The 21,742-nt window shown below is 45.6% G+C and overlaps 1 protein-coding gene across 2 annotated transcripts in view; it reads left to right on the forward strand.

The window, feature by feature from the left end:
* RNASET2 (ribonuclease T2) overlaps positions 1–21,742 on the forward strand; it is a 200,511-nt gene that overhangs the window by 34,644 nt on the left and 144,125 nt on the right. For both annotated transcript variants that reach the window (XM_069769450.1, XM_069769451.1), the window contains exon 2: positions 21,241–21,340. In XM_069769450.1, coding sequence (XP_069625551.1) covers positions 21,241–21,340 — 100 coding nt within the window. The remainder of the gene's footprint in view (positions 1–21,240; positions 21,341–21,742) is intronic.

Consider the following 21,742-nt stretch of genomic DNA (forward strand, 5'->3'; position numbering starts at 1 on the left):
CTCTCTGAACGTGTGTTCAGCGCTGCTGGTGGTGTGCTGACAGATAAGCGCACGCGGCTGTCCAGTGACAATGTAGACAGAGTGGATGCTTTCCTGAAACGGAAAGTACTTGCAAGCAGCATAATACAAAGAATAGCAGGTTTACCCAGAATCCTTTGCAGTAGGCGGAGCTATGCAAATCATCTCTTTCCACCCCTGTCTAATCCACAGCGCTTGGAACCGCCAAGCGTGCAATGCTGCGGATTAGTTTCTAAATTTACACAGCCAACCAATTCCTACCTGTGGACACGTGTTTCGGGCTTTAGACCCTCATCAGCACAGGGCTGGAATTGGTTGGCTGTATGGAGTGGGGCTCGGTGAGCAAGCGATACATACATGCTAGCCACCTTAGGGAGAGACCCAAGTTGGGCTAAATGTAGCGGGACGAAAGAGACCGAAAAGCCCTCTACTTAAAGGAAATACATAGTGGATGCTTTCCTGAAACGGAAAGTACTTGCAAGCAGCATAATACAAAGAATAGCAGGTTTACAGACAGACAGACTAACTTTCATCAAGATGAACAAATACGGGATCCCCAAGGACTTTTCTACCCCTGTGTCATCTTGGGGAGACTAAAAGCTTGATGATTTTTGAAAATCACCTCACCAACCGTTTTAAAAAACTGGCGAAATTGATGCCACTTAAGTGGTGTCTGTGGCTGAATTTTTGGCAAAAATGGAGACTCTTTTATTTAGTCCCCTTGCTGAGTTTTACATGAAGTTGCCATCGTCAATTCCAGGTGGGTGGGGTCGTCTGCAGAGTGGTTTCCTCATACTATGGCCTGGGATTCAGAGGTCTGCTCCAAAGCTCCAAAGAGTGTCTGCCAGTCAGCAGAGTACCCCAGCCACCCACCGCCTGTTTACCCAAGTACAATTTTTTAACGGCATCTAGCCAAGGAAATCCGTTTGGGCCTAGTAGAATTTAGTGATATTCACTGTGAAGGGGGGGGGGAAGAAATTGTTAAACAATGCACTTTAGGCTTGGAGCACACAGTCATGTGTGATGCGAGAAACTCGCAGGTATTTCTCTCACCGCACCACACACGGTTGTGTGATCCTGGCCTTACAGGTTCACTACCGACCACATTGCAATACTTACGAAAATCCTTTTCGGACTTGTGGCATGGCGTTGTCCCAGTCATTCATAAGCGATTGGGCCACTAAATTCCACTGCGTCCGAGTGCTGCTGATCCCGGGTGTTGCTGCTGCTCTCTCTAGTCGGGAGGAGGAGTCTGTTGCTAGGCAGTTGCTAGGCAGTTAGAGTTAGACAGTTGGTGAGAGGAGAGTAAGGAGAGAGAAAGGAAAGCTGGGGCCTTGGAGACGAGTGATTCTGCGGCTCCTAGGAAGGAAAGAGAAGGCAGAGCAGTCTGTAGGAGATTGAGAGGGAGAAGAAGCACAGGAGAGTGAAGAGCTGGAGAGAGAAGCTGCGACAGGGCTTCCTCAATGCTGAGCGCAGATACCGGTAGCCGGAAGACCGAGGTTGTGCAGGACTTTGTTTCACAGCAGAAACCGGCGGGTGGCTGGACTTCAAGTCACATGTCCACCATTGACACCTGAGGACACAGTAGCAAATAGAGCCCGGGTCGTGATCCTGTGAAAAGGCTCAAGTTACCTGTCGTACGGGTAGTGTCTTACCAAAAGGGGGACAGAGAAGAAACGTGAGGACCTTGTGTGAGGCCTAAGGCAGCAAGGGACTACAACACCACAGCGCTAGTAGGAAGGCTTCCAACCCCAACTGGTTAGAGGGATTCCCAATTCGCTTCCAAGCTGGGCTGGACTACACCAGCATCCATAATCCTGTACCCTGGACTGTCGCTGCCTTAAACCAAGCAAAGAGGTAAAGAGACTGCAACCCTGTGTCCTCCGTTTCTTTCTACACCACCTCCTACCATCTTTACTTTAGCGGGAGACTTGGGGACCTCACTTCACCTGTGGGAAGCCTTACCATGCCAGCTGCCATAACATCACCCCAGCGGACCCCTTTAAGCAGCGTTGGTCATCCCTGACCGAATACCACAGGTGGCATCACAAACTTTTATTATTTCGCAAACCCCTTTTAAAGACTTCTCCCTTTTTGCATGGGCACCCAGGGCCACAGACGGGGTTGCTGCAGCCGTGACTCATCCCTTTAAGTACCAAACCCGGTACCGAGTACCCCACGGCCCTGGCGGGCATTCCACACTTAAACCAAAATCATTCAAGAATAACCAAAAACAGTCAAGAATACTTACACGCCATCTTGCCACCGGAATTTGGGCCTGAGTCTGTTGCTCCTGCTCATCTTCACTGGAATGGTTCTGTAAAGAAAATACATGATTTTACCACATTTCTCATATTGACAGTCAGTTCTTACCAATCAGTGGCAAGTGTACTGACTTCAGTCTCCTGTCCACTCTGTTAAGGTCTGTCTGCACTGGAGGACTTGATGAAGAATGCTGCAAGAGAGACAGAAGTGATTCAGACTGCATGGAGAAAAACAGACATTATCTTTTATACTCACATTTTGATAATTCAGAGCCTTCAAAGAAGATGCAATGGCTTCTCATCACTTCCAGAGTCTGTAGAGTCCTGAACTTCCAGTGCCCATACCCTCTTTAAAACCTTTGTGGGGGGGGGGGGGGGTGGCTTAAACCAGTTCCTGGACATGTTTACTCTGAAATACGCATGCGTACGTAGCGTATGCATGTCCTTGTGTACATATGCGCATCCATAGTGTAATGCGTTGTTTTGATTCACTCCATCCGCAAGCGTATGGCCGCGCATATTTGACGCCTCGAAAAATGCAACATGTTGCGTTAGCCGCGCCAAAGAGCAGTTGAAGGACACCAGAAACAAAATTGTAGCCCTGCACCAGGCTGGGAAGACTGAATTTGTAATAGGCAAGCAGCTTGATGTGATGAAATCAACTGTGGGAACAATAATAAGAAAATGGAAGACGTGCAAGAAGACTGATAATCTCCGATCTGGGGCTCCATGCAAGATCTCACCCCGTGGGGTCAAAATGATCACAAGAACAGTGAGCAAAAATCACAGAACCACACGGGTTGTGGGATCTAGTGAATGACATGCATACAGCTGGGACCACCGTAACAAAGGCTACCATCGGTAACGCACTACGCCGCCAGGGACTCAGATCCTGCAGTGCCTGACATGTCCTCCTGCTTAGGCCAGTACATGTTCAAGCCACTCTGAAGTTTGCTAGAGAGCATTTGGATTATCCAGAAGAGTATTGGGAGAATGTCATATGGTCTGATGAAACCAAAGTAGAACTGTTTAGTAGAAACACAACTCGTCGTATTTGGAGGACACAGAATGCTGAGTTGCATCTAAAGGACACCATACCTACTGTGAAGCATAGGCGTGGTAACATCATGCTTTTGGGCTGTTTCTCTGCAAAGGGACCAGGATGATTGATCCATGTAAATGAAAGAATGAATGGGGCCAAATATTGTGAGATTTTGAGTGAAAACCTCCCTCCATCAGCGAGGGCATTGAAGATGAAACGTGGATAGGTCTTTCAGCATAATTAATGATCACAAGCACACCGCCAGGGCAATGGAGTGGCTTCGTAAGAAGCATATGAAGGTCCTGGAGTGGCCTAGCCAGTCTCCAGATTACAACCCCATAGAAAACCTTTGGAGGGAGTTGAAAGTCCGTGTTGCCCAGCGACAGGCCCAAAACATCACTGCTCTGGAGGTGATCTCCATGGAGGAATGGACCAACATACAACCAACAGTGTGAGCCAACCATGTGAAGATTTACAGAAAACGTTTGACCTCTGTCATTGCCAACAAAGGATATATAACAAAATATTGAGATGAACTTTTGTTAATGACCAAATACTTTTCCACCATAATTTGCAAAATAAATCTTGCCAAATCAGACAAGGTGATTTTCTGGATTTGTTTTCTCATTTTGACTCTCATAGTTGTGGTCTACCTATGATGTCAATTACAGGCCTCTCTCGCCTTTTTAAGTGGGAGAACTTGCACAATTGGTGGCTGACTAAATACTTTCTTTCCCCACTGTACATGCATGGTGTGGTGTTTGTAAATAACACTTCACTACGATGTACAGGGTGGAGCGCGGTAATTTGCTTTTTTGCACTGCATGCTGTGGCGGCACTGTCGGTCGAAGAGAGGGGAGAGTGGGTGTGGCTTACAGTGGCTGATGGGAGATTTGTATTCCTCTGCCTTTCAGTTGCCATCATGCAGTGGACACGTGAGGAGAGGTCATTTTATAAAATGTGCGTGGTCCAACATTTGTCAGCATGGGACTATTTGACACGGCGGACCTCTTGTGAAGACATGTTAGCAACGATACCCCGTGACGCAATTGTGTTTTTTTCTGATGAGGCACATTTTCACCTCAGTGGGTGTGTAAACAAACAAAATATGCGTTACTGGAGTGAAACAAACCCCAGAGAAGTTCACGAGAGACCTCTGCATTCGGACCGCGTCACTGTGTGGTGCGCCATATCACGAGTAGGCATCATTGGTCCTTACTTTTTTCAGGATAATGGTCGTGCCATAACTGTGAACTCCGAACGGTACTTGTCTATGATACAGGATTATTTTCAGCCGGCTCTTGAGGCAATGGAACTAGAGGATACATGGTTCCAACAGGATGGTGCCACTGCACACACAGCGAGGGTTACCATGAATTGTTTGAGGCAAATGTTTCCTGGATGGCTTATCTCTTTGAGGGGAGATGTGAACTGGCCAGCACGCTCACCAGATTTAGCCCCATGCGATTTTTTCCTTTGGGGTTACCTGAAGTCTAAGGTGTATATCAACCGTCCCAACACCTTGGAAGACCTAAGGAACAATATTGAAGCTGAAATTGGCAGAATACCAGTGGACATGCTTGTTAGAGTTCATGAAAACTTCAGAAAACGTATGCAGCAGTGTGTGGATAGCGAAGGTCGACATTTGCCAGATACACTATTTAAAACCATGTAATTTAAAAATTCCATTACTGTTCAGTATAATTAAAATATAAAATACATTTTTCTAATGATCATAATTTTTTTATTTCATTCCCAAATCAGCAAATTACCGCGCCCCACCCTGTACGTATGGTGAAAGAAGAGTTTGAGCCCCTTGGATCAAAATCCCATAGCAACTGGGCTAGCGACCATAATATGACATGTACCGTAATGTGATGAAAGTACAAACTGCAAATGGATTGTAATTTTGCAGTAAAGCATAAAACAAGTGCACTTGTGTTTTCGGCCACAGTGTAGTGTCTTGTACGGGTTCATTTATCAGCAGCACACAATGTCGTTTTCTACTTAAGCCCTTACTTTTTAATGGCTGCCGTTTGTTAATTCTTGGGTGTCTCCTAATGAATCATGTAGTGGCCAATGTGGTGCAACGAGTTGAGACAGGTGACTTATTATTTATAGACTATTAATACACCTAGTGATATACTAAAATCAGTGCACTTTGTTTGAGATTTTTTTTTAGGAAAAATTTACTTCACTTGTCAAGTAACCAAGTGGTGTGGGATGGTTTGCCAGCCGGTGATGCAATGAAAGCATCTTGCACCCCCTAACTTCCACCAGCCTCTTCCACCGCTCCAGTACTGAATCTGCTATCCCCATTTAACCCTCTTTTTTTTTTTTTTTTTCGCTAATTCTCAAAATCCTTTATTACACTGGCTCCAAATCTATCCCACTTGACACTGTGTATTATCGCTGCTTAAAAATGTATGTGCTATTTGTGCATCTCTTGGCAGGAAAAACCCAGCATCTAACACGCACGTTTTTGGTTCATACTTTTCCACACTCATTAGTATGGGTGAAAAATGCAGCGAAATCTCTGCAAGAATTGACATCCTACAGATTTATATCTGCACCAAACCCGCAAGTCACAAAGAAAGCAATGTGTGCATGAGACGTCAGGATTCTCCTACACTTTGCGGTCATCAGGAAACCCTTCAGGTTTTGTGACAAATATGCGCAGAAAAATGCGTCAAATCTGGAGCGGGAGGATGGGCCCTTACGGTTCCAGCAGAGTGGATATGATTTATAGAAATCTCATGATCACTGTTTGTTTTTTAACTGAGTGTAAACTGACCTGCAGTTCGAGTTTAAAATCCACAAGTTGTCAATTTCTCTTGTGGGTATGCAGTTTTATGTGCACATTTTCCCCAATAGATAAAAAACGCTGTGTACACTGGGAAAATAAGTATTTGATAATTGCAAGTTTTCCCACCTACAAAGAATAGAGAGGTCTGTAATTTTTATTGTAGGTATACTTCAACTGTGAGAGGCAGAATCTTTAAAAAAATTTCAGAAAATCACATGGTATGATTTTTACATACAGTATATACTCGAGTATATGCCGACCCCCTTAATTTTGCCACAAAAAACTGGGAAAACTTAATGACTCGAGTATAAGCCTAGGGTGGAAAATGCAGCAGCTACCGGTAAATTTCAAAAGTAAAATTAGATACCAATAAAAGTCACTTGCCCCATATAATGCTGCACAAGCGTTATGGCCCCATAAGATGCTCCGTTCAGTCACTTGCCCCATTATAGTGCTGCACAGGCGTTATGGCCCCATAAGATGCTCCATACAGTCACTTGCCCCATTATAGTGCTGCACAGGCGTTATGGCCGCATAAGATGCTCCATACAGTCACTTGCCCCATTATACTGCTGCACAAGCGTTATGGCCCCATAAGATGCTCCGTACAGTCACTTGCCCCATATAATGCTGCACAAGCGTTATGGCCCCATAAGATGCTCCGTACAGTCACTTGCCCCATTATAGTGCTGCACAGGCGTTATGGCCCCATAAGATGCTCCATACAGTCACTTGCCCCATTATACTGCTGCACAAGCGTTATGGCCCCATAAGATGCTCCGTACAGTCACTTGCCCCATATAATGCTGCACAAGCGTTATGGCCCCATAAGATGCTCCGTACAGTTACTTGCCCCATATAATGCTGCACAAGTGTTATGGCCCCATAAGATGCTCCGTACAGTCACTTGCCCCATTATAGTGCTGCACAGGCGTTATGGCCCCATAAGATGCTCCATACAGTCACTTGCCCCATTATACTGCTGCACAAGCGTTATGGCCCCATAAGATGCTCCGTACAGTCACTTGCCCCATATAATGCTGCACAAGCGTTATGGCCCCATAAGATGCTCCGTACAGTTACTTTGCCCCATATAATGCTGCACAAGTGTTATGGCCCCATAAGATGCTCCGTACAGTCACTTGCCCCATATGCTTTTGCTGCGATTAAAAAAAAAATAAAAAAAATCACATACTCACCTCTCTTCGATCAGGACCCCCGACACTTTCAATATTTACCTGCTCCTCGTGCGGCTGCGTCATAAGCAATGACGTTCAGCAGAGGGCGCGCACTGACTACGTCACCGCGCCCTCTGACCTGAGCGTCACAGCCAGAGGTTGATGAAGACGGAGCCGCACCAGAACGAGGAGCGGTAAATATCGCGCAGCGCTCCCCTCCCCGTATGCTCACCTACTGCTGGCGCTGTGCAGTCCCTGCTTCTTCCAGCGCTGCATCTTCTTCCTGTATTGAGCGGTCACAGTTACCGCTCAGCACAGGAAGAATCTGCAGCACTGGAAGAAGCAGGGACCGCGCCAGCAGTAGGTAAGTATAATTAGACAGCCCCCGCCCCCCTCACCTGCCGACCCCGGGTATGACTCGAGTATAAGCCGAGAGGGGGACTTTCAGCCCCCAAAAAATGGGCTGAAAATCTCGGCTTATACTCGAGTATATACAGTAATTAATTTGCATTTTATTGCATGAAATACCTGTATTTTTATAATATGCATCGGATTATAAAACACACCCCAAATTATGAGGAGAAAAATAGGGAAAAAAACAGTTTCTTAATAAAATGGTGGTGCTTCTTACAATCCAGGTGTCTTATTGCTTACCGGGGGTGGTGGCTGCAGTGAAGCGGGGTCCCAGGGTCACTGCTGGAGGAAGCAAGAGTGGCGCTGCGGGTGTTCGGTGGTGCGGGGGCTCTGCCGACATTTTGTGAAAGCCCAGAGCACTGTTTACTATGCGGTGGACTCCGGGAAAATGGCTGCCGGGGTGGCACATGCGCAGATGGAGGTCTTGGCGCTGAGATCTCATCTCCCAAGATCTTGGTGCCGAGATCTCCATCTGCGCCGCATCGCTTGCTGCCGTACCACCACTGCTCGCCGCCATATGACCACCGCCCTCCACAGGACCACCGCACCACCACCGCAACACCCCCAGTTCCGGGCCCACAGCATTGACCCTTCGGTAAGAACAGTGTTCGGTTTATAAGACACACACCCATTTTCCCCCTAACTTTGGGGATCATAAAAGTGCATCTTGTATCAAATACTTACCATATTTTTCTGATTATAATAGAAAAACAGAACTTAATATTTCATACAGAAGCCTTTGTTTTGCAATTACAGAGGTCGGACGTTACCTGTAATTTTTGACCAAGTTTGCACACCCTGCAGCAGGGATTTTGGCCCATTCCTCTATACAGATATTCTCCAGATTTTTCAGGTTTCAGGTCTGTCAGTGGGCAACATTGAGTTTCATCTCCCTCCAAAGATTTTCTATTGTGTACAGGTCTGGAGACTGGCTAGGCTACTCCAGGACCTTGAAAAGCTTCTTACAGAGCCACTCCTAAGGCCGGGTGCACATGATCTGGACCTAGCAGCGCTTTGGACCCAGCGCACGTTTGCTGCGTCCAAAGCACTGCCGTCTATTGAACGTAGGTGAATCCGCACGTGTTCACTGAACCGTGCAGATTCACCGCGTCCAATAAATTCTATTGGTGATATTTCTCTTGCGGAGACGCGTGTCAGTCTCCGTGGGTGATCCTCGGGCGTCTCTTGATGCATAGTGGACCTGGGATTTCTTGAAATCTCAACCACTATGCTGTGACAGCTGGCCGCAGCGGGTTTGATGCTGGATAATGTGGACATGTGCTGGCGTGAGCAGGGAGACCTTGCGTGCCCTGCAGGGTTTTAATCCGTGATGGCGTAGTGTGTTACAGTAATGTTTGAGACTCTGGTCCCAGCTCTCTTCAGGTCATTGACCAGGTCCTCTCGTGTAGTTTGAGGCTGATTCCTGACCTTTCTCAGAATGATCCTTACCCCACAAGGTGAGATTTTGCACGGAGCTCCAGACCTAGAAAGTTTGACAGTAGTACATATATTACAATACTTTTTTTTTTTTCTTTGCGACGTCCAGTGACTGAAAAATGAAAATTCTGGCTTAGTTGTTGTTTGTTTTTTTGTAATTTAATAAATGATTTTAAATAGTTTTATATTGTCATAGCATCCAAAAAAGTTTTTATCTATCAGAGCAAATACGGTAAGTTTATTTAAATTTCTTTTTGAAGGGATAGGTGGGGGACTTGAGCGTGCCGTCATTCGACTGCTTACACCAAATACTGCAATACTGTTTGATTGCAGTGTATAGTGAAATCGTGGTTCTCCTATGAAATACAGGCTTCATCAGGTCTACGACTGCCATGGTAATAATAATCTTATAATAATAATCTTTATTTTTATATAGCGCTAACATATTCCGCAGCGCTTTACAGTTTTGCACACATTATCATCGCTGTCCCTGATGGGGCTCACAATCTAGAATTCCTATCAGTATGTCTTTGGAATGTGGGAGGAAACCGGAGTGCCCGGAGGAAACCCACGCAAACACGGAGAGAACATACAAACTCTTTGCAGATGTTGTCCTGGGTGGGATTAGAACCCAGGACCCCAGCGCTGCAAGGCTGTAGTGCTAACCACTGCGCCACCGTGCTGATGATGGTAATCATCAGTTCTCCACATTTGTGATGGAAGCCGATGTGCGCTTGCACACTGGCATTTACATTATTTGAATGTCGCTGTTAGAGATTGATTACCCCCATTAGGACATACTCAGATTGCTTTATTTAGTCAGATGGCTATCAGAGCTGGCTAATGCCTGGTATGAAGCACTCTCAGCTCAGTGATTGGCTGCAGAGATATTGATGCCATGTCTCCACTGCAGCCAAATAACGTAGACTGGGCCTTCAGCAGAGACTTATCGCTGGGCCCCGACAGAGTAAGTAAAGCGTGGTATGTTTTTTTTTTTTTCATAACAAGCTCTACCTATTAGGGAAAGTTTTAGGTATGGGGACAACCCCTTTAAGATTTTATTACAGAGATGAATTGCCATTTTTTTCATTTGGAACCTCGTTTAAAAGGGGAAGTGTGAAATTCTGCATATGATTCTGTTCCTTATTTTACTCTTGTGGCCACATGTTGCGTTCTTTTAAATGAGTATATCAGCAGCTATTTGAGAAGTTGTAACATTTAACCCTTCATAGGTAACCATTTTTTCTCTTTGTTGTGCACTTTAAGAGCTTTTGAAGTAAGTATACGAAGCTTGCTTTTTCCTGCATAGACGTTATTGTACTTTTTTTTTTAATAGTTCTCTGAGTAACATGTACGGTACATACCGTAACTAAGGAATTCAAGCATTGTTTTCTGCATTACAAACTTCTTTGTTTGCCCATGCAGCATGTATACTATACTTTTATTCTGTAGGTCAGTATGAATATGGTGATGCCAAAGTGTCTTCCGGGAAGACAGACCACACAGACTGAATAACAGTTTAGATAGGGAAGAAAGCAGATATTGCAGTATACAGGAGAGAAACGGTGATTCACCCTATTTCTGCATTGGTGTAAATAGCGAGGAAAGTGCCCAGAGTTGGCTATGCAGAGAGTTGGGGAGGGAATTTGCCTCCTCCTTATAGGGTTTGTCCGCTATTAGAGCAACCCTTTCCCAATTACAATATTCCTCCGTGTTGAATAAAAATGCCTTTATACTCACCTCCAGTGTCGGCACTATTCCAGCATCTTCGGCTCCTGGTCTCCCGATGCTCACGGATGAAGTCAAGTCACATGAGCACAGCAGCCAATCAGAGACTGGTTCATCCTCTCTTACTTCACATGAAACTGAGACTCGAAGGAACTGCTGCAGCTATCTAACTTCCTATGGATGTCCATTTTATCTGAAGTAAAGCTGCCGCTGATTTGCTGCAGGGCTCACGTGACAAAACAATGTCAGGCGATCCCCCAAGAGACACAGCACTGACCTCGCTGGAGCCAGTAATGTGGGGTAATTTTTTAATAGAAAAGGGGTTGCTCAACCATAGAAAATGTGAAGTGGGGAAAAAAAGGGGTTGGTATTGGGCACTCAGGGCCAGCGTTAGGGCAGGGCAAACTAGGCTCCTTCAGGGGCCTCCAGGTGGCGGTGTGCTGCTAATAGCTGCAGGCCATGCGACTGCTTTGTGGCCCTTGAGTCAGAGGGGCCCGGAACCAGCACAGTCTCTGGGCCCCCCTTACACCTCACCTCAATGCTTGGCATTGCACATTCAACTATATCAGCATCCTAGATGCTGATACAGTTGAAATCAATGATGGAGAAAGGAGCGTCAGGTGATGCTCCCTCTCCCATCAATCCCCCTCTGCGTCTGAGGCAGCTGGCACAATGATGTCACTTAATCGTGCCATGCTGTGCAGACCAGAGCATCGGGGAAACTATTTTTTTTTTTTTTTTTTTTATTTTAAATCTGTGAGTACGTGGTGGCCATAATCCTGGAGAACTATGGGGGCAGCATTGTAGTATATGAACTATATGAGGGCTGCATTATACTATATGGAACTGTATAGTATACAGCATCAATAGTAAAATTATCTAATGGTAAAAATAATAAAAATAAAAAATCATTATATACTCACCTTCCGCCGCCTTTCCCGCTCCTCGCTACGCTCCGGTGACCGCTCCATGCAAGCGGCAGGTTCCGGTGGCAAGGATGGTATACGAGAAGGACCTTCCATGATGTCACGGTCATGTGACCGCGACGTCATCACAGGTCCTGCGCTCATACCAATCCTGGGACCGGAAGCTGCCGCGTGCACCGCACACAGGCGACAGGACTACAAGGGACCCTCAGGACTACAAGGGGCCCTCGGAAGGTGAGTATATGTTTCTTTTTTATTTTTTAACCTGTTACATACGTGGCTGGGCAATATACTACGTAGCTGGGCAATATACTACGTGACTGGGCACTATACTACGTGTCTGTGCTGTATACTACGTGGCTCTGTGCTGTATACTACGTCGCTGTGCAATATACTACGTGGCTGGGCAATATACTACGTCACTGGGCAGTATACTACGTGTCTGCGCTGTATACTACGTGGCTCTGTGCAGTATACTACGTGGCTGTGCAATATACTACGTGGCTGTGCAATATACTACGTGGCTGTGCAATATACTACGTGGCTGGGCAATATACTATGTCACTGGGCAGTATGCAACGTCACTGGGCAGTATACTACGTGTCTGTGCTGTATACTACGTGGCTCTGTGCTGTATATTACGTCGCTGTGCAATATACGTGGCTCGGCAATATACTACGTGACTGGGCAATGTACTACGTGGCTGGGCAATGTACTACGTGGCGGGGCAATATACTACGTGACTGGGCAATATACTACGTGACTGGGCAATATACTACGTGACTGGGCAATATACTACGTGACTGGGCAATATACTACGTGGCTGGGCAATATACTACGTGGCTGGGCAATATACTATGTGGCTGGCAATATACTACGTGGCTGGGCAATATATTACGTGGGCTGTGCAATGTACTACGTGGACATGCATATTCTAGAATACCCGATGCGTTAGAATCGGGCCACCATCTAGTTACTCATATTATTCTGTGTAAGGCTTTAAACTGAAGAAGTGTGTGGAGCATATTAATGCATTGATGTTCCACAATGTGCAAGTGCATACCCAAAAATTGACAGCCGGCTCCCAGATACACGCTTAAAGAGACCGTGAGACATGCAACACAATAAAAAAAAATTATAATATATAGAGATTGACAGTAGAGATGAGTGAACAACGTCGGCATTCGACAAGCTATAGCACTTGCCGAAGAAGCTGCATCGGGAACCTGGATACCTGGAGTGCATAATCAGCTGTTCAGCGCCGCAGCTGCATTTGTCACGGCTGTGTGACAATCACAACACATGCATACATAGGCCGTACAAAGTTGGAGGAAATCCACTCCAGCACTTGTTCAATTTTAGAAGATTAGGCATGTCTGCATTTTGCGTTGACAGGCGTGTGCACCTATTCATTATGATTGCACTGGCTGAGGTAACAACACACTTGCGGCAGGGCATGCCAGCATCTCCAAAGTGTACAAGGAGAGGTGTGGCCAAGTGTGCAGCTTGGACAACCAATAGTTAAAGGGCACTGAAGAATCCGGGAGGATACTGGTACGGTCACTTAAGTAGTCCTTCACTATCTTGGTCAACTTGTCCCTCCTCATCATAGTTACACCCACAGATAGCCCTTGCTGATGTGACGGTTTCATTAATGTGGCCCAGTTGGTGGATTTCAACCCCCCCCCCTTCCCAACTTGCACCTGGTGTGAGTGCCCCTCCCCTGTAATCCTTGTGGGTGAAAAGAGCTGGTACCTCTGCCAGCAATGTTGTCTGATAGTAATCTTTTCAGCATGTCTTCAACAACGGCCCTTTCGTGTGCAACTACTGAAAATGGCATGTCTGCCTCCCATATGAGAGGAAATTTCTCTTTGTACCATGGGTCAAGACAGGTGCACAGCCAGTAGTTCATAGTGGATAAAATGTCTTTCACTCAAGGGTCTTGGGAAAGGCATCTGGACATGAACTGTGCCATGTGTGGCAGACTACAAAGAGTCAAACATAATAAACACCAAAGGAAAGGAGTATATACAACACCCACAAGATAACTATTAAAAAAATCAATTTTTATTAGACATATCTAAGTTACATATACTATACTTCAATAAATTAGCAAATAAAGGAGGAAACAAAGAATGGTACAAAAAAGGGGGAAGGTCACATATCTACTATAAGACCTGAGGGAGCACGCACATATATAGGATTGTAGAGCAACCAAATACACAAGTGTTCCCAACTATACTACATAAGGTACCACTATATCAATTAAACACATTAGGTCAAAGGCAATGCTCACCCATAGTAAGTCCAGATATCGTCGTGACCTGCCAAAAGAGTCAAACATTCAATGTTCCCACCAGGATGAACACTAACCATCCTCTCCTCCTCACGATGCATCGCCTCCTCCTCCTCTTCAGACCATCCATTCTGGACAGTCATGAAGCTGGGATTGAGAGTCCCCTCTGTAGCGCCAGACCAAAAACTCCTGTTCCTCCTGTTCCTCCTCCTGTTCCTCGTTATCACCCAATGTGGCCTGAGAATATTGTGTGAGGCTAGACTGTGTGGTAATCTTGCTCTATAGCCACCTGCATGGCATTCAAAGCTTCTTCTTTGAGACTCTGCAGCGCACATTTTATTCGAGCAGCGGGATGGTTACACTGGTTACACCATCTTGGTGCAGTACTCAAAGTTTTGAAGAACTTCACATATGTCAGCAATCCTACCCCTGTCTCTCTTACCCCTGTCCTCCATATCTTCACTCCACGATACGGACAGTGCCACCGCTTTCTATAACTCCATCCTCACATCAGCCACAGACTCAGTCGTCCCTCTCATGCATGGCACAGTGCGACGAACCAATAGGCAACCTTGGCATAACAATCTCACAAAACTTCGACAAGCATCCAGGGTTGTGGAGCGGCGTTGGAAGAAAACATGCCTGCCAGACAACTTCACTGCTTTCAAACAAGCTACATTTGACTTCAAATTAGCCCTCACCTCCGCTAAACAGACCTATTTTACTAACCTTGTATCTTCACTATCCTACAACCCAAAACAACTATTCAGCACATATACCTCCCTCCTCCGCCCACCACTGCCACCTCCAACTCCCCTCATCTCCTCCGAGGACTTTGCCACCTACTTCAAAAACAAGATCGACCAAACAAGGCAAACCTTTACAGTTCCATCACCCCAACCACTTCATATACCAGACCTCTGCCCTACCCTAATAACCTCCCTCTCCAACATCACTGAAGGAGAGCTTACTCGCCTCTTCTCCAAATCGCACCTCACCACCTGTGCACTTGACCCCATCCCCTCCCACCTGCTCCCCAACGTCACTAACATGCTCATTCCAGCCCTAACCCATCTCTTCAACCTATTGCTATCTTCTGGTACCTTCCCCTCCGCCTTCGAACATGCCACCATCACACCCATCCTCAAAAAAACTAACCTTGACCCAACTGCTATGCCCAGCTACCGCCTCATATCACTGCTCCCATTTGCTTCAAAACTCCTTGAGCAGCATGTCCATGCTCAAATTTCCTCCCACCTCTCATCTAACTCTCTCCTTGACAACCTCCAATCTGGCTTCCGCCCCCACCACTCCACCAAAACTGCCCTGACCAAAATTACTAATGACTTACAGCCAAAGCTAGCAGACAGTTCTCCATCCTCCTCCTTCTTGACCTGTCCTCTGCTTTCGACACATTCAATCAATGCCTACTCCTACAGATTCTTTCTTCCCTTGGCATCAAAGACCTTGCCCTGTCCTGGATTGTCTTATACCTTTCCGACCGCACATTTAGCATTTCCCACTCCCACACCACCTCCTCATCCCGCCCTCTCTCTGTTGGAGTCCCTCAGGGCTCTGTCCTAGAGCCCCTACTTTTTTCCATCTATACTCTTGGCCTAGGACAACTCATAAAGTCCCACGGCTTCCAGTACCACCTGTATGCGGACAACACTCAGATCTATCTCTCTGGCCCAGATGTCACCTCTCTGCTGTCCAGAATCCCGAAGTGTATGTCAGCCATATCCTCCTTCTTCACCTCTCGCTTCCTAAAACTCAATGTAGACAAAACCGAACTCATCATCTTTCCCCCATCTCATGTATCCCCCCTACCCAACCTATCTATTATGGTAAACGGCATCACGCTCTCTCCCGCACCTGAAATCCGCTGCCTCGGGGTAACTCTCGACTCTGCTCTGTCCTTCAAACCGCACATCCAAACTATTGCCACCTCCTGTCGCCTCCAACTCAAAAATATTGCCAGAATCCATTCCTTCCTCAGCCCACAATCTACCAAAACTCTCCCGCCTCGACTACTACAACACCCTCCTCTGTGGCCTCCCCGCTAACTCTCTTGCACCACTCCAGTCTGTCCTCAACTCTGCTGCCCGGCTAATCCACCTCTCTCCTCGCTACTCCCCTGCTTCTCCCCTCTGCAAATCCCTCCACTGGCTCCCAATTCCCCAACGAATCCAGTTCAAACTACTAACACTGATCTACAAAGCCATCCACAACCTGTCCCCTCCCTATATCTCTGAACTAATCTCCCAATATCTTCCCTCACGTAATCTCCGATCCTCCCAAGACCTCCTACTCTCCCCCACACTTATTTGTTCCTCACACAACCGCCTCCAAGCTTTCTCCCGAATATCCCCCATCCTCTGGAATTCCATGCCTCAACATGTCCGACTATCCAACACCCTCGGCTCCTTCAGACGGAACCTGAAAACCCATCTCTTCAAGAAAGCCTACAGCCTGCAATAACCATCCTGCCACCTTGCCATCGCCAGAGCCGCCGCCTCACCATCGCCAGAGCAGCCGCCTTGCCCCTACCTTCTGTCTCTTCCCCACTATCCCATAGAATGTAAGTCCGCAAGGACAGGGTCCTCTCCCCTCTTTACCAGTCTGTCACTGTAAATTTGTTTACTGTAAATGATATCTATAACTCTATATGTAACCCCTTTCTCATGTACAGCACCATGGAATTAATGGCACTATATAAATAAATAATATAATAATAATAATCCACACCCACTCGGCAGTTATATGTGTTACTCTGACGGACATTGAAAAGCTGGAATTCAGACTTTCCCCTCTGCTACTCACTAATCCTTGCCAACATATTAAAGGTCTAATTCCAGCGTGTGGGCAGGTAACATCAGTATGTGACAAGGCAAATTAAAGCGCTGCTGCAACGCAGCCTGACCAGTGAAAGCCTGAGATGACTTTAGGAAATGGGCACTGACACAGCGCACTTTAGAAAGTAGGTCTGGCAAATCGGTATGTTTTTAAAAACCACAGTACAACCAAGTTCAGCACATGGGCCATGAATGGAGCGTGTACCAGCTTGCTGAGCTTTATAGTTGCCTCCATGTTACGCCCATTATCACACACAATCAGACTTAGTTGGAGGTTCAGAAGGAAGAGCCACTTTTCACCGATCGGTCTGGTGAGCTTTATCACCTAAACAGATCAGCTTCATCAGAGCGTGCTGCCACTTTGCCAAAGCAGTGCTGCAGAACTCCCAGCTGGGGAGTGATGGAGGGGCCACTTCAGCTGAGGAGCAGAGACAGAACTGGTATGTGAGGAGACTGAAACCCTGATGGAAATTGGGCCCGCTATTCTTGGTGTGGGTAAGATGAGTGATGTCCCAGTCTCTGACTGTGTCAGACTCCACTAGCTTAACCCAGTGTGCCATCAGGGAAATGTAATGTCCCTGTCCACAAGAACTTGTCCACGTGTCTGTGGTTAGGTAGACCTTCCCTGTGGCTGTGTTGGCCAGAGCACAGCTGATATTATGTAACACATGTTTATGTAACACGGGGATGGCACACCGGGAAAAATAGTGGCGGCTGGAAATCGAGTACTGTGGGGCTGCCACCTCCAAGAGGTCATGGAAAGACTCAGTTCCCCCACACAACCCAAAACGGCAATATTTCCAGGGCTAGCAATCTGGCAATGTGGGTGTTTAGTGTTTGGGCTTGTGGGTGGATATTTCTACTTCCTGTGAAACGTCTGGGGCAGGGACAAATGAACACTGCGCTGGGACAACGAATTGGATGTGGGTGCTGACTGTTGTGTCTGTGCAACTGCATGTTGTGGGCAGGAAGCATCAGCGTCTGCTTCATGGACAGCAGATTGGGAAGGCCATAACACAGGGGAAGAGGCAGTGATTTTACCCTCAGACACAGATTTTGTACCCAGGCGTTCTACCCACTTACTGGGGTGCTTGGCTGACATGCTTCTGCATGCTGGTGGTGCTCAGGCTGGCAGTGTTCTTGCCTCTTCTCAGCTTGGTATAGCAGATGCTGCAAATTACAGTTGCTTTGTCAGAAGGACTTTCAGAAAAAAACTGCCATACAGGGGAACTAGGTGCCCTTGGCCTGTTATCTAGCCGAGTGAGGGGGCTCTGTGGAATAGTTGACAGAGTTCTCCCTCTCGTCAAACCACTACCTCTTCTTGAATCTGTTAAGGATCCATCCCTCTCGACACTGCTGTGCTCATTATGCGTGCCACCGTGGTAGTTTGAATCCGTGGCCTGATCATCAACATCGTCTTCCAATTCATCAATCTGATCCTCCTTCTGAGTTGCAATTTTAGACTGAACTGATGGCAACTGCGTGATGATTATCACGATGATTATATACTTCTCTTCAGACATGAATTGACCTTCCCAAACGTGGCTATCTTCTGGCCGTGAGTGCTCAAATGTTTGTGCATCACTGCTCTCCACCTCTTCATGACCATCTTTAATGGTGCACTGTGAGAGTCCAGAATAATTACAAGGTGAACGTAAACAGTTCTTCGAAGTGGCCAGCGTTGGGGTCCTAGGTCACCTGGGACTTTTGATGGGGGGGAGGAAGGCGGACCAGGTTGAGAATTGCGAGGCCCAGCCTCTTGGCTGCTAAGACTGGACCATGTGGAAGACTTGGTGCTGCTTTTCAACACACTGAAGGCTTTACCTGCCATCCAGCCCACAATATCTGCGCAATTGTCTGGGTTCGACAGGTATGGAGCGTACAGACCGAATTTTGACAGGAAGTGAGAAGTAGATAGTCATCTTCTGCTCTGTCAAACTGCCTTGGTGGGCACATCCACGTCCCCGTTCATTAATGTCACCCTTTCTCATATTGAATGCTTTATGAAAAAAAATTACTGGCTTTATTTTTCATAAGTACCCTCACTGAGATATGTACAAATTCCCTGTATCTAGCAATGTGTAAGTAATTTTTTTTATTTTTTTTTAGCTTTCAGCTTTATTACACACGGCAACACCAGACTTGGGGGGGGGAGTACTGATAAATAGTGACGTTTGCGTATCTTTTCAGGTTTTGCACCAGTCGCACAACTTTTAGATAAATATTAGCTATTTCAGCAAAAGGTGAGGAATATTACTTAGCGATTAGCTTTTAAAAAATGTTTAGTATATGCCGGCACCAAGGAATATTATTTCACTGTTTAAAAAAGTGGTTTACTATATGCTGGTAGGCAGGAATATTATGTAACTCCCAAAAATGTTTAGTCTATGCTCATACTGAGTAATATTATTTAGTATATGCTCGTACTGAGTAAAATTATTTGGCTCTAAAAAGAACTGTTTTGTATATTATGGTACAAAATATGAAACCCTGCCTCCCTCCCTAATCCCAGTCTGTTTCTACACTATACAGCATAATGCAAACTAGCAGAGATCTGCAGCATGTACTTGCAGTGATAACACACAGGCGCCTGCATTTCCCGCTCCCTCTTATTAAATCTCTCCCTACACTATCTCCACCTAACAGGGAACTAATCTTCACTCTCAATAGTTCTTAAAAGAGATCTTTGTAATCACAAACTCTCCCTATACACTGCTTTCACTCTCCCTGTGCTCTTAATGCACTGTTTCCGGCTTTAATGTGCGTAAGATGCCGCCTGCAGGGATTAAATATCCTCTATGATGCTGTAAGGCCAGCCATTCACAGTAATGCCACACCAAAGATATCACCGACATTACTGTGATTGGCAAGCAAGCCCAGCATGTTCATTGGCTGCAAATAGAGCGCCAAACATGCTGGGCGGGTCACTCGAATATACTGAGGCAAAATAGCTAATTACTCACCGAGTAACGAATAGGATGAATACAGTACTATCTGAGCGAGTAACCAATAGTGCCGAATGTATTCGCTCATCACTAGTCATAGACTTCAGTGCAAGTGACACGTGGCACGGGTCATACAACTTCTCTGTTTTATTTACAGCAAAATCCCAGCGTTAAAATATTTGCATGACAAATATGAATACAAGTTGAACAACTTTTTTGAGAATTGGTATCACGTCGCTGTGTCGCCCTAGGCTTAGACAGACCATATGCTGCTGTTCCTGAAAGATCTGAGGTTAACCACGCATGCCAGGGGCATATTTTTTGGCACGTGCCAACTAGTGTCTGCCAGCTTTTTTGTATAGAATAATTGACTGCCAGTATGCAAATCACATTCTGTCCATGTCATCACATGACCTAGCACCCGCACAGGGGAATCATGGAGTTTTTTTCTTCTCCTTAGATTATCACTGTAGTATCTTTTTATTTATTTTTTTTATTTTTTTTTTATGATTTCTTTGAACTCATAAAATGCTCATTTTAAGTTTAGGTGGAAAAAACATTCTAAAAGGATTATAGAGCCATTCAGACATGGATTTCACCGCACGTACACCAGCCTCATACAGTCTAAAAGATTTATTTAATATTGTATGGAGTTTGCATTGTAAATATCTGTTTAATTGTTTTTAAGGGACTGTCACACATTCTTTGCTCAAAACTGCACCCATCCACTACATCCCAGCTTTTCGAATGACTGATAGTTCAGGCCAGCAGATTTGGTTGAGCTGCTGTCACCAATGGTTTGCTCCCCATGATGGAAGCAGACATAGCTTTGTCTCTGCAGCATCACAGGATCTAAGGGCACTGAAGATGGCCGGAACGAGGGAACTAGCCAGCTTCAGATCAGCCATAGCAAAGAGCTGGCAAGTGTGCTCCTTGCCTGGGATTATCGGCCTGCTCTGATACACTGAAGTGGTGACTTGCAACATAGGCAACAAGGAGTACAAAATAGAATTAAAAACCCCTCCTTTCATAAGAATGGTTAGGATTGTTAAGGGGTAAATTGCAAAGTTGCTTGTTTGTAAAAGCACTTCGCAGTTTTACCCATTTAACAAAATGAGACATCCACTTTATCTCATGCCCACTGGCGGCATTTGGCATCATGTAAAGCCCATATAAGTTCTTATGTTTTTCCTCAATACAAAACTGGCAACACTTCAACGTAATTTTTCTTTTTTTGTTTAGCGTTTCTATTGAACTTAATAGTGCCATATAGTTATGAAATGATCAGTCATTCACACTTGTGTGTATTTATTTTTCTTGTGTTTTTAAAGGCTTTGTGATAATGGAGCTTCGTTTGCAACACACACTGGGCTTCATATCTGTTCTTTTGGTTATGCATATGTGTTGCATGGATGATTCTTGGCATTTGAGGTAAGCAAGAAAAAAAATCCCTGAGATGTTTTCTTGAATAATGACGTGTATAAGTAGCGTATATGCATACATTTTCATGTGTCTCACTTCTTTTGAGGATATTATTTTTTGTTGCATATAGGTTACATTTAGTTGCATGCATATTTGTTCAAGTTTGGAAATTTATTTGTCTTCTATACAAATTCTGTATTCTTTAAGCTCAGTAACTGTAACGCACAGTGTAGGACAGACTAAGTGCAACACAAAGGGAACCAAACACTAGAGAAGGGAGGAGTGGAGACTGTAAGAAAGTCCTTACTGAGAGCTGGAAGAGCTGGGAAAAATATGTAGACAATTCTCTAATCAAGCTGAGACTGAAGTTTTTTCAGAGATTCGCAGCAGAACAGCACATGGAATAGTCAG

This window comes from Ranitomeya imitator, chromosome 5 (genome assembly GCF_032444005.1).
Source record: "Ranitomeya imitator isolate aRanImi1 chromosome 5, aRanImi1.pri, whole genome shotgun sequence".
NCBI lineage: Eukaryota > Metazoa > Chordata > Amphibia > Anura > Dendrobatidae > Ranitomeya > Ranitomeya imitator.